The 11851-nt window shown below is 39.2% G+C and overlaps 3 protein-coding genes and 1 long non-coding RNA gene across 4 annotated transcripts; 1 reads left to right on the top strand and 3 right to left on the bottom strand.

Annotated features, from left to right (window-relative positions):
• The first annotated feature begins 2684 nt into the window (after positions 1–2684).
• Positions 2685–5857, top strand: LOC123722762. The gene is made up of 3 exons (XR_006756568.1): positions 2685–2836; positions 2867–2869; positions 5655–5857. It is a non-coding gene; the product is annotated as an uncharacterized LOC123722762 (long non-coding RNA).
• Positions 3600–5650, bottom strand: LOC123722761. The gene is given in 2 exon segments (XM_045685414.1): positions 3600–4239; positions 5359–5650. Coding segments are annotated over 2 exon segments (762 nt in total). The 5' UTR covers positions 5489–5650; the 3' UTR covers positions 3600–3607.
• Positions 5858–5954: 97 nt separating the features above from the next.
• Positions 5955–9053, bottom strand: LOC123722759. Its single transcript, XM_045685412.1, has 2 exons — positions 8804–9053; positions 5955–7472 (listed from the first exon to the last, which is right to left on the bottom strand). The coding sequence occupies exons 1-2, from the start codon at positions 8934–8936 to the stop codon at positions 6601–6603; spliced, it is 1005 nt and encodes a 334-aa protein (XP_045541368.1). The 5' UTR covers positions 8937–9053; the 3' UTR covers positions 5955–6600.
• Positions 9054–9304: 251 nt separating this feature from the next.
• On the bottom strand, positions 9305–10320 carry LOC123722715. Its single transcript, XM_045685201.1, has 2 exons — positions 9776–10320; positions 9305–9620 (listed from the first exon to the last, which is right to left on the bottom strand). The coding sequence occupies exons 1-2, from the start codon at positions 9963–9965 to the stop codon at positions 9382–9384; spliced, it is 429 nt and encodes a 142-aa protein (XP_045541157.1). The 5' UTR covers positions 9966–10320; the 3' UTR covers positions 9305–9381.
• Between the last annotated feature and the right edge of the window lie 1531 nt (positions 10321–11851).

Here is an 11851-nt window from a genome sequence, read left to right as displayed (position 1 = left end):
TTCATTTCAAGCACATTAAAGAGGTCTCGCGTTTTGCTTGTTTTCTAAGGCTCCTTTATGGTAGTGATGACGTTTTTCCACTCGTATTCACAAACGTCGGACCGAACTGGCCATTTCCATAGCCGCCCCACTTGGCCATGGCAGAAATTGAAGCGACCAATGGAAGCGCCGTAATAACTTTTCCGGGATAAAACCTGCCGTCATAACGAACGATGACTAATTCGCCGTTCACTTTTTTCGGAGGGATAAGTTTGCTGTCACTATCATCCTCATCCGTTTCTTCATCGTCAATGTCGCTTTCTGCCGATGAGACTTTAACACTTGACTCAGAAGAATAACACAGATGTCTTCTGGTTTTTTTGGCTTGGGTGTCTTGAAACTTGCGGCGTTTTCGATCTTCTCCTTCCAATTTCTTCTGTTCCATCAATGCATCTTTTTCCGCCTTCTTCCGTTTCCTTTCGTTGGCTCGCATCGCGCTATCGCATCCCAGCGCTTCCTTACCGGGCACTCTTGGCCGAAGGCATTGTGGTCGAACTTATCTAATTTTGCCGCTTTACAATTAAAACACGCCGGTTCCATTCCTGCAAGCCAATCTTTACACTCGGCCTTCTTGTGGGGTCCCCCACAATGGCTACACTTATCGACCTTTTCCTTACACAGTCGTTTAGGGTAGCCGTACCCCAAAGAGGTCGAGCATTGCGTTAGGGGTGACTGGTCCTCGACCCGAACCTTTTGCAAATCTACTTGAACTTTACCTTCTTCTGTCATCCTTTAATGTCGTGGTTTTACTAGTTGCCTGAACTGCATAATGTTGAATTGTCACCGCAAGCTTTTCATTTTGTCTGTGGCCTGATGTACACAACACGGGTGTCTTTGACCACATACGTAACACTTTATATAACTTCGGCATATTTAGGCGTGATGTCCTATCTCCAAACACAAGGCACAAGCTTTCTTCTTCTTCAAATGTTCTCTCCATTCTTCTATAGTCATTTTAGAAATTTTAAAACATTGTGTACTTGCGTGATCTTTTTCACACCAAATGCATTTCACTTCTTAGTGTTTCTTCGTATTGGTATTAACAATCAGGCAGGCTGCTGTTGGCTCTGACCTCTGAGAGTGGACATTAAAATCGTAAGTCAGCGATATTCCTTAGTTTGCTTCAACTTCTTTCTAGTTAAGAGTGACCTGTACGTTACGGTCGAGCAAGTTCCATTTTTTTAAATATTTATCTGCCTCATGTAACTCATTCTCAAATTTTTCTTCATCGAACGGCTCGGTCACAATTAATATTTCTTTTATTTCGGAGTCATATTTTATAAGCTGATCGTAAATATTTTTACCGTCTTGTAAATGGCATGTACTTGGTTTATTGTGCTTAAATCTTTTTCCGTAGACCACAATAATGAATCTAGTACACTTGCGGAATTGGTAAAGTGTCTTCTTGTTTATTCTTACCTTTTTTATTTGTTCCATGGGCTTCCCAATTAATAGTATTATTCCCAAGCTTTATTACAAACCCTGTATATGACATTCTGTCTACAATATCGTTAGTATCAGCGTATCTGGATTGCCCTAATTCTTAGTATTATTCAGCTGTTCATTCACCAATCAGATGCATAATTGCGTCGTGTTTTATTATTACTTAACTTTACCGACGCGCGAAGCGGTAACGTTTATAATGAGATATGATCCGACATTATCCCTCGTTATAAACTATGCATAGATCAATGCCATACTTAGGGTACAATGTCAGCTGAATCAACCCATTATTGTTTTAATATTGAAATGAATGAACAACTTATATAGATAGGTACTTATTAAGAAAGTAAAAGATCAAGAAAATATAATGCATTTATTTTATTTTTATAAACCGTTACTTATATAACTTAACTAAATATATAATTATTCATTCTACCTTAACTCATCATATGGATAGCCATTTAAAACTGTTGTTTATGTTCCTAAGAATTTCTTTAACTCGAGTATATACGTCGTCAGTAAAGACGTTCGACACAACTGTGTACAAATTTCCGCATTACATCGGCCTACAGATTGTTCGAAGTTATCAAAATTACTGGCATCGAAAATCTCTATTCGAATCACTTTAGCTCCGGATGATGTCGTTCTGATGCTGTAAGCCAAAGTTTTCTGTCTATTCATGAAATCAGTGGTAACATCTCGCCCACGACTATTATCATCTTCCCTATCGTAATTTGCTGTACAGTCGTTGAATCCGCTAACCCACCAGATCCAGACGCCGGTGGTGAGAGTGGTGATGTATGATGTATAAGACCAGTTATTTGGATACTGTAACAAACAACATAGTGTTCATTTTAATATTTATAATATTATGAAGCTAGTATATCTTTTAAGGGTTTCTTTGCCATTTTTCCATCTTAAGCCCACAAAAGTGGTGTCACCTTCAAGTTCTAATTTGTCGGGCGTAGGTAGACTGGCCATTTCGAGTCCTTTGGGGCAACCTCAATTCCAATTGAATGGAATTCTCTGTAGTCAGCAATAGAAGTGTTTCCAATTAAATGGTAACCTGAGGGTTTCCAATTAAATGGTAACCTGAGTGTTTCCAATTTAATGGTAACCTAAGTGTTTCCAATTTAATGGTAACCTGAGTGTTTCCAATTAAATGCTAACCTAAGGGTTTCCAATTTAATGGTAACCTAAGGGTCCGTTCACACAGACCGGCTCGGAGAGCATCGGCCTGCTTTTTTCTTTTCACACAGACCGGGTCGTATACGCTTGGAATTGGCCGGAGCGGAGCCGCCAACTATTTCACATCGACCGGCTGGAAGAGATCTGAAAGCGGGTGCGGTTGGATGTGCTCGGAGCCGGTCGGATGCGCTCGGAGCCGGTCGGATGTGCTCGGAGCCGGTCGGATGTGCTCGGAGCCGGTCGGATGCGCTCGGAGCCGGTCGGATGCGCTCGGAGTCGGGTGGATACACTACAAAGGCAGTGCCAGTATTCCGCGCAGTCTAAGTTTTGTTTTCGGTGTGTTAACGTGTGCTTTTCGAAACATGGATTTAGATAGCTCCGACGAAGAAATATATTTGTTAGCAAGATTACTTGAAATAGAACATAGGAAACGTAAGCGCAAGCGGAAACAAATATGGGTAAAACATATTTGGAAAAACAGACTAATCCATGGGGAGTTTCACACCATTTTCGAGGAATTGAAGAGAGATAGCCTAAAATTTTATGAGTATTATCGTATGGAATATTGGCAATTTTTGAAATTGACAGATTTGTTAAGAGTACATATAACAAAAAAGACTACAAATTATCGTTGCACCATTACAGCCGAAGAAAGGTTAACGGTAACTTTAAGGTAAATAAAAAACAATTATTTATACTAATCATGTTATTTAGATCACAAAATCACAGCCCTCCATTTATTAAGCATTGTTTACGTTAATGAAATGTAAATTACTTATACTAATCATGTTAAATAACACAAACATCTAAATAGATCACAAAATCACAGCCCTCCATTTATTAAGCATTATTTACGTTAATGAAATGTAATTAAATAGTACAGATTTGTGTGTGTTTAATTATTATTATTATAATTATTATTGTTTTTGATTGTTTATTATTTTGTATTTTGTGTGCTGGTATTGTACCCGTAAGTAGTCTGATCTGGATAGTTTTGAGGAATATAGGTTTCGTTTGACACTAGGTAAGTAGATTGATTAGTCGATGGCGGTGAATTTATAGACAAAGAATAATTCAAATCTGTACTATTTTCATACAGACTTAATTCAGCTTCATTAACAATGTTAAACACGCGCCTTTTAATTCGTGCTTGGACTTCTTTTGGGAATGTTTCCACTGTATCTGACATAGACAAAAAAAAATTACGTAATGCCTTGTCACGGGGTGTAGTATTTCTTTTTTCTTCAAGATACTCTTCGAAAACCGTAGCAACATCTTTGCTTAAGCGTGGTCTCTTTTTCGAGCCAGAAGTACTTGCAAGCGATTCAACTTCAGAATGGTCAGAACGTTTAGATGATGTCGATGGTGGTGGTATTGGTGTGCCAGGCTCTGAATCATCCGATGATAATGTTACATTAGATATTTGGTTTCGATTGCGAAAAAATGGTATTATAAAAGAAAGTTCTTTTTGGTAAAAAAGAACTTTCTTTTAAGTTTTATTTTATAGTTCGTTTTGGTACGGCAGTCTTATATTTCTATTTTGTGTGTTTGTTTTATTTTTACAGATTCCTCATCACTGGTTGCAGTTTCAAAAACTTGTCATTTAATTTTCGAATGGGAATTTCTACAGTTCATTCAATTATTCATGAGACAATCAGAGTAATTTGTGATGTTTTGATGCCCATAGTTATGCAGATGCCAGATGAAGAAATGTGGGAAAAGGTTTCACGTGATTTCTTTAATATTTGGAATTTTCCTAACTGTTTGGGCGCTATAGACGGAAAGCATGTCAATATACAGGCACCAGATAATAGTGGAAGCTTATACTATAATTATAAAAACTTTTTCAGTACAGTGTTACTAGCTGTGGTCGACGCGAAATACAGTTTTTTAATTGTTGATGTCGGATCATATGGTAAAAATAGCGACGGCGGAATTTTACAGAATTCAAAATTTTGGAAAAAACTCAACACCAATAAGTTAAAGCTGCCCCCAAATAAACCTCTACCTAGTACCACTGAAAGCTTACCACATGTTTTTATAGGAGACGAGGCATTTCCTTTGAGCAATAATATATTGCGGCCGTATCCAAGAGAACAAGCAAGAACAGAATTATCAAAAAAAGTATTTAATCTGCGTTTAAGCAGGGCAAGAAAAGTCGTAGAATGTGCATTTGGAATGCTAACTCAAAGATTTGAAATTTATCAAAAACGAATGAAAATTCAGCCGAAGTACTGTGATTTAATTATATTAGCAACTACATGTTTACATAATTTTTTAATAGAAAATCGGACGCCAGGACAAGAGAATGAATTTCACAGCAATATAAATTTATTAACAGCAATAACAGACAATAATAATGAAAACAGTTCTAATAGCGACGCAGTTCTAACAGCAAGGAATAAATTTAAGGATTATTTTTCATCAAGTGGTGCTTTAGATTGGCAAGATCAAATGGCTACGCGAGTTTCTTAAGTTATATTTAATAAAAATTGTCTACTACATAAGTATATTCTAACGATCAGATACTCAAACGAGTTTTTAAAGTAAGGGCGCATTTAAACTCATGTTATTCCTATTTTGACTTTGAATCTAACACGTCGCAGCACGAGTTTAAGAAGCCCTTGCTTTAAAATTCGTTTGAGTATCTGGGGGTAGGTGTAAAACAATGAAAACCTTACTTACCACTTATTCCGAGACATTTGCTAATTTCCTCCCATGCATTGTCTTTCATTATCCGATCGCTATATGATGGCTTGGTTATGTCAAATAAACACTCATATTTTGACACGAGTATTATTAATTTTTCATCATTCATCTTTTCGTACAAGTACGCACAACTATTACGTTCAAATGTTGCTATCAAAATGGCGGTCGGCGCGGCCGCAGCGGGCACGCAATCGGAGCCGATCGGCTACGCGATAGAGAAAGAGCACGCAATCGGAGCCGACAGGCTGCGCAAGCGAGAAAGAGCACGCAATCAGAGCCGATCGGCTGCGCGAGCGAGAAAGAGCACGCAAGCGGAGCCGGTCGGCTCCTTTTATTACTTCACACGAAGCGCGTTCAGGCATTTTTAATGACAAAAAAGGTGCAAATGCAAAAATAAACTTTACTACAATCACTCAAAACACTGTTTCCAACGTGATAAAAATCTGCTCTCCTCTCCGAGCCGGTCTGTGTGAACGGACCCTAAGTGTTTCCAATTTAATGGTAACCTGAGTGTTTCCAATTTTAGGAAAAATAATAATTGCACGCTGGGTTGACTTTGACCAACTCGAGTGTAAGGCTGCCTGTCCATTGACGCGGAGAGAGGCAGCGGAGCTGAGCTAGCGAGTATTGCGGAGCGGAGTTACGGACTGTGTCTGTCCATTGACGCGGAGCTAGGCAGCGGTGCGGAGCCAGCGAGTATTGCGGAGCGGAGTAACGGACTGTGCGGAGCTAGGCCGAGTTCACGCAACGAGTCATTTGAGCGGAGGGCGGCGGGCGGTCAGTTCAGTCATACGCGAAATATTACGGAAAACAGACATGTTGTCGACGCAAAAGTTGAAATGTTACTACCTCACATTGCTCGAAGAAGAAATGTTAGACTCGGAAGAAACCGAATTACTTACAACATACTATATTAATAATTCTATAAGAAAACATAGATTTTGGTTAAGAAATCATATCAAGTATCGTTCAGTGCACGGTGAATATTATACTTTTTTCCGAACTGCTGATGAAGAAACTTTCGAAAATTCTTATAGAGTTTCTCGATCTACTTTTCATAAGCTGCACTCTCTGGTTCAACCATATATTCAGAAACAGGACTCAAATTTCCGAAATTCCATCAGTAGCTGTGAAAGGTTAGCAGTGTGTTTAAAGTAAGTACTCATTTTAAAATCAAAGTAACTTTTATTAATTTTCTAAGTTAACACCATGAAAAATAATTCAAAAATTGAAATTAATATTGTTATCCACATATTGATCTGCAGTTTCCTCCGAACCTGTTAGCTCTACTACAGGCGTTCCAGTTCTTCCAGTGTTCTGAGTTTCTGGAACATCTGAAGCGGTAGCAGTAGATATATTGATGTCATTTTGTGGAAATGTTGATGAGTGTTCAGTAGTAGCCTCAGTTTCTTCAACATGCGAAGAATTTGCAGTATTATTACTGATATTTATATTGCCTGATGTTGGTGTTGAGCTTGTAGAGTAACCATAATTATTCGGAGAATACCAGGACTGTTGCAAATTAGTTTCTTCTGCTGTCATTACAGCATTAAAACAATTTTTTTTTATTTGAAGTTGTAAATAAAATGGCAACTTTTTTGTTGACGCAGCCAAATTTAAAAAAAAAGAGTCTATTTCATCATACTTGTCCCTGGCTCCCATCATATTTTTAACTTCCGTACGTTCTTGTCTTAAAAGATCGCGGTTTTCTTGATTTTTTCTTAATATATCTAGGATCTCATCGTTCTTCCTTTTTTTCGATGTGGAAGGAATCGGACCAGATGCTGTCGAATCATCGGAAACATTGACAGAGGTAAGATTATTTGATGTTGATGGCAAGATACCGCTTGATTCTTGAGAATTATCATCAAAATTTGGCTGATTTGAATTCTCATTTGCCGAGTCTTCTAAGGATTCAAAATTTGATGCTCGATCTCTGTTACACATGTACGGTAGAAGAAATGACATGGCGTTTTGATATTTCCACTCCTTGCGTTGTCTTCTAGCCTGTCCACTCCTTGTTGCATTTTGACGTTTTAATGCATCTCGATGGTTATCTCTAAGTTGTTTCCATCGGTATTTGGCGGTTGTAACTGAAACAAGTAACAAACACATCACTGTAGTATTATATACACATAATTAAAAAGTGAAAACTGTTATTATTTTTTATTTAGGTACTTGTTTAGTTTTGAGTAATTGTTAAAAGTTTTTTTTTATTATTTTACAGATATTTAGCAACCGGCCAGTCATTTACGGGGATAGCAGAGAATTTCAGGATTGGATTAAAAAGTGTGTCAAGAATTATAGAAGAAGTTTGCGATGTTCTTTGGAACGTATTGCAACCTTATGTTATGCCAGAACCAACAGAAAACGACTGGAAAAAAATTGCAAAGGATTTTGATGACCTATGGCAATTCGAAAATTGCTTAGGTGCTCTTGATGGCAAGCATGTATATATCAAGTCTCCTTCTAAATCAGGGTCATCATTTTTCAATTATAAAAAGAGGTTTTCTGTGGTTTTGATGTGTTTAGCTGATGCCAGAAGAAAAATCATAATGGTTGATGTAGGATCTATGGGAAGGTTTTCAGATGCAGGAATTTTTGACGACAGCATTTTCGGAAAACGCCTAAAAGAGAGGAGCTTAAATTTACCTCAGCCCGTACCACTTTATCAGGACGGAGAGCCATTGCCATTTGTATTTATAGGAGACGAAGCTTTTCCATTAATGGAAAATTTTATGAGGCCTTACCCCCGTGATGGACTGAATTCAGAAAAAAGAGTATTTAATTAACGCTTGTCACGGGCACGTCGCATTGTTGAAGCAACTTTTGGGGTACTGGCACGAAAGTGGTACGTGTATCATAAAGATTTCGAATGCAAAATCGAAACAGTTGATAAAATAATAAAAGCAACATGTGTGTTGCACAATTATTTAATTGATCGACAACCTGATTACCTAAACAGTAACGAAAATAACAAGGAGCAGATATTAATCTCAATGGATAACAGAATAGAAACACACTATAGAAACAAAGGTTATCAAGTTCGAGAAATGTATTGTTCTTACTTCAATAATCAGGGGAAAGTTCCATGGCAAGATACTCGCATTTCGTCACGAATTTCAATCAACAATTATAAAAAAAACTAAAGTTCTATTAAGTAAAGTGAAATACAGCTAATATTATGAAAGTATCGATATGTTGCAAATCAGGATTGCGTGTGGGCTTTGTTTGTGTTGACGATGTATCTGTGTGTGCGTTAAGGCAGCAACGCATAGCGCATACCGTAAGAAAAAAATCTTGAAATACTTAACAACAATACTCATACACGTACAAGACTTCAACACAAATAATGTTCACGCGCGCTCACGAATTGCAAGAAGTGTAAGCTATGATATTTATTTTAATAAAAATATATAATTACCGTCTTTTATGTTTACTTCATTAATGATGAGATTCCATGCCGCATCCTTTGTTTCGTTACATTTATAAAATTCTGAACTCGTGTCCCACAGGCAAGGAAACTTTTTTACGCTTTCGATGAGTCTTTCATCCATTTTTCAAAATTCTTCGTTACAACAAAGCGCACGTACGTACTGGACAAACTTCAGCGGCATACTATCCCAATATCCCATACCCCCGCCCCCGAGACCGGGCCGTTTCCCCGCCGCGCCGCGCCGCGCCGGCTCACTCGGCTGCCCCGCTCCGCCGCCTCGCACCGCTACCTCGCACCGCTACCTCGCACCGCTACCACGCACCGCTTCCGAAAATGTATGAATTTTTAAACTAGCTCGCAAATCCCTTTCCACTAAAGCGGAGCGGAGATTTCATGCAATCCTATTGGTTAATATTTCTTCGTTTCTCCGCTCCGCTGCCCCTCTCCGCGTCAAAGGACAGGCAGCCTAAGAGTCAAATTCTAGTTCGGAACTATAAGTAGTAAGTCTAGATTGGCTTCTCACGTTAGAAGGTCCAGGTGCAGTAGAATATCCATAAGCTTCAGTATCATAGGTTAAGCTGAAGTTGGATGGATTCTTGCAGGTGTATACTTTGAGATTCTGATGTGTTGCTATTTATATTTCTTTGTTTAAAATTCCGTAATATTGAAATAACTTGATATTGAAATTCGACAACTTCATCGTCACTGAACTTCTCTATTGTTGGAGCAATACTCTTGAAAAATGACATAATTCTGCTGTCATCGGTTTTCTTTTCTTTTTTTGCATAGAATCGATAAATTGAATCATTCTTCTATCTACTGCACTCAAATCTTTTTCTTTATGAACTTGTTCTTTCTTCCTTTTTCTGATCAATGCATCATGGCTGTCGTCACTTTCAGTGTTAAAGGTTGGTTGCATATTTGACTCAGTATCCCTATGTTGGGCTATTTATTTTTGACAAAATTTCATGTTGTCATAGTTCGTGTACTTATGAACTATTGGATTAGCTCCCGATCCCGACTTGCTCTCGCTTAATTTTCTATGACATTTCATCCATTCGTCTCTCATCGATTTCCACTTTTTCACAACCAGTTTTCCTGTAAATAAGTAAAACAGATCTTGAAAGAGGTAGTGCCACGCTGCATGCATGCATGTTGTAACGGTGTAGTTTTTATGAACAATAGCAATCCAACGTGACGTCTGACATTTGGCAGGTAACTGACAGTTGTCAATAAATTTGTTGTTATGGCGCTTATAGCTGATTAAAAACTTAAAAGTTTATTAAATTTTTTTTTTCTTTTTTTTTTGAATTCCTTATATGATTTCGTTGCTCAATAACATGACCGATGTTGTTTGAGTTCCTCTTTTGTCCAGCCCTGGTGCTCTTGTAGATTCTTCGGATTTAGCGTCGGATGCTCTGCGATGTGAAGCGTTGACTCCAGACGTTAATCTTCTCTGTGCAATTATACCGGTTGATTCTAAATCCGTTACGACTGCGCCAGTTATGGTGCTCCCACATTGCCGTTATAAAATGTTTGTAAACATTTTATAACACCAAAACATTTACTAACAAATGTTAACAATTGTTGCACTTTGTTAGAAACTGTTACATGTTATAAGTGCTCCTACATTGATGGAAAATGTTTAAACATTTTATAACATCTACACTCTCGAGCAACCAAATCGACTCACCCCTTGACGGCGCACATATGCATTGATTTTGCTAAAACGACAAATGTCAATTATAAAAATGATATGTCATTCGTAAGCTGAAGGTTGATACTCTCATTTAACATCAATACCCTAAAAAAAATTGAAGCGCTGATTTAATGACGCATTTTAATTAGGCGTCAGGGAAAATTTGCTCCATAAGGTATCCACGAGTTGCGCTACCTTTCCCCGCTATAAAACCCGCCCACATCCGGTTTACCCTATCAGTCGCTTATCACAAGTTGGCCGGTACACATCTCAGTAAATTGCATTAAAAGTTTTAGTGAAACCATGGATACCACGCCAGAAAAAGCAGCTCAAGTTGTTGCCTTGTTGCAACAAGGGTTAAGTCAGCGAGCAGTCGCTGCCCAGCTCCAATTGAGCCAGTCTGCAGTGTCCCGAGTATACAAACGGTTCCAAGAGACTGGTGTCTTTAATTGGAGACCAAGAACGAGCCGCCACCGGTGCACATCAGAGAGAGACGACCGTTTCATTGTCTCAACCTCGCTGCGCAATCGACACCTCACGGGTGTTGATGTGCAACAGGAATTGAGACATACACGAGGGGTGGCTGTAAGCGAATGGACGGTGAGAAGACGCTTGAAGGAAGCCAATTTGAGGCCAAAAAGGCCTGCGACGGGCCCCAAATTCACTGCAGGCCACCGTCAAGCGCGCCTTTATTTTGCTCGAGAACATCTCAACTGGAGCATTACGCATTGGCGGTCGGTACTGTTTACTGATGAGTGCAGAATGTGTTTGCGTGGCAGTGACAGGAGAAGCCGAGTCTACAGGCGTCCGGGGGAACGTTTTTCCCAATGCTGTTTTGCTGAAACAGTGGCGTATGGCGGCGGTTCCTGCATGATGTGGGCTGGTATTTCCTTAGAGGAAAAACTGATCTTGTTTTCGTGCCTGGGGGCGGCCGTGGAGGCGGGCTAACAGCTGATCGGTACATCACCGACATCCTACTGAGTCATGTTGTGCCCTACGCAGGGTTTGTCGGCGAAGACTTCGTGTTAATGCACGACAATGCCCGCTGTCACACGGCACGAGTCACTCGGCAATTTCTTGAAGAGGTCGAATTGCGCACGATGGACTGGCCTGCGCTCAGCCCGGATATGAATCCCATCGAGCACTTATGGGACGAGCTTAAACGAAGGGTTCGAGCCAGGAATCCAGTCCCTTCGAGCGTAGATGATCTAAAGTCAGCATTGTTAGAGGAGTGGAACGGCATTCCTCAAGAGACTGTAAAAAAATTGATCATTTCAATGAAAAACAGACTGCAGGCTGTAATAAAGGCTAGAGGGGGCAATACAAAATATTGATTT

Source organism: Papilio machaon, chromosome 29, assembly GCF_912999745.1.
Source record: "Papilio machaon chromosome 29, ilPapMach1.1, whole genome shotgun sequence".
NCBI lineage: Eukaryota > Metazoa > Arthropoda > Insecta > Lepidoptera > Papilionidae > Papilio > Papilio machaon.
The sequence above is the reverse complement of the archived record's forward strand: the minus strand, read 5'-3'. Positions and strand labels throughout refer to the sequence as shown.

What these genes read in the sequence shown, in the direction of transcription:
- LOC123722759 (XM_045685412.1), bottom strand. Translation starts at nt 8,936, where the DNA reads ATGGATGAAAGACTCATCGAAAGCGTAAAAAAGTTTCCTTGCCTGTGG. An exon ending in TGAAGTAAACATAAAAGACG is followed by an intron (nt 7,473 to 8,803) that starts GTAATTATATAT and finishes TACTTGTTTCAG; the next exon opens with TTACAACCGCCAAATACCGA.
- LOC123722715 (XM_045685201.1), bottom strand. Translation starts at nt 9,965, where the DNA reads ATGCATGCAGCGTGGCACTACCTCTTTCAAGATCTGTTTTACTTATTT. An exon ending in CTATGACAACATGAAATTTT is followed by an intron (nt 9,621 to 9,775) that starts GTCAAAAATAAA and finishes GATAGAAGAATG; the next exon opens with ATTCAATTTATCGATTCTAT.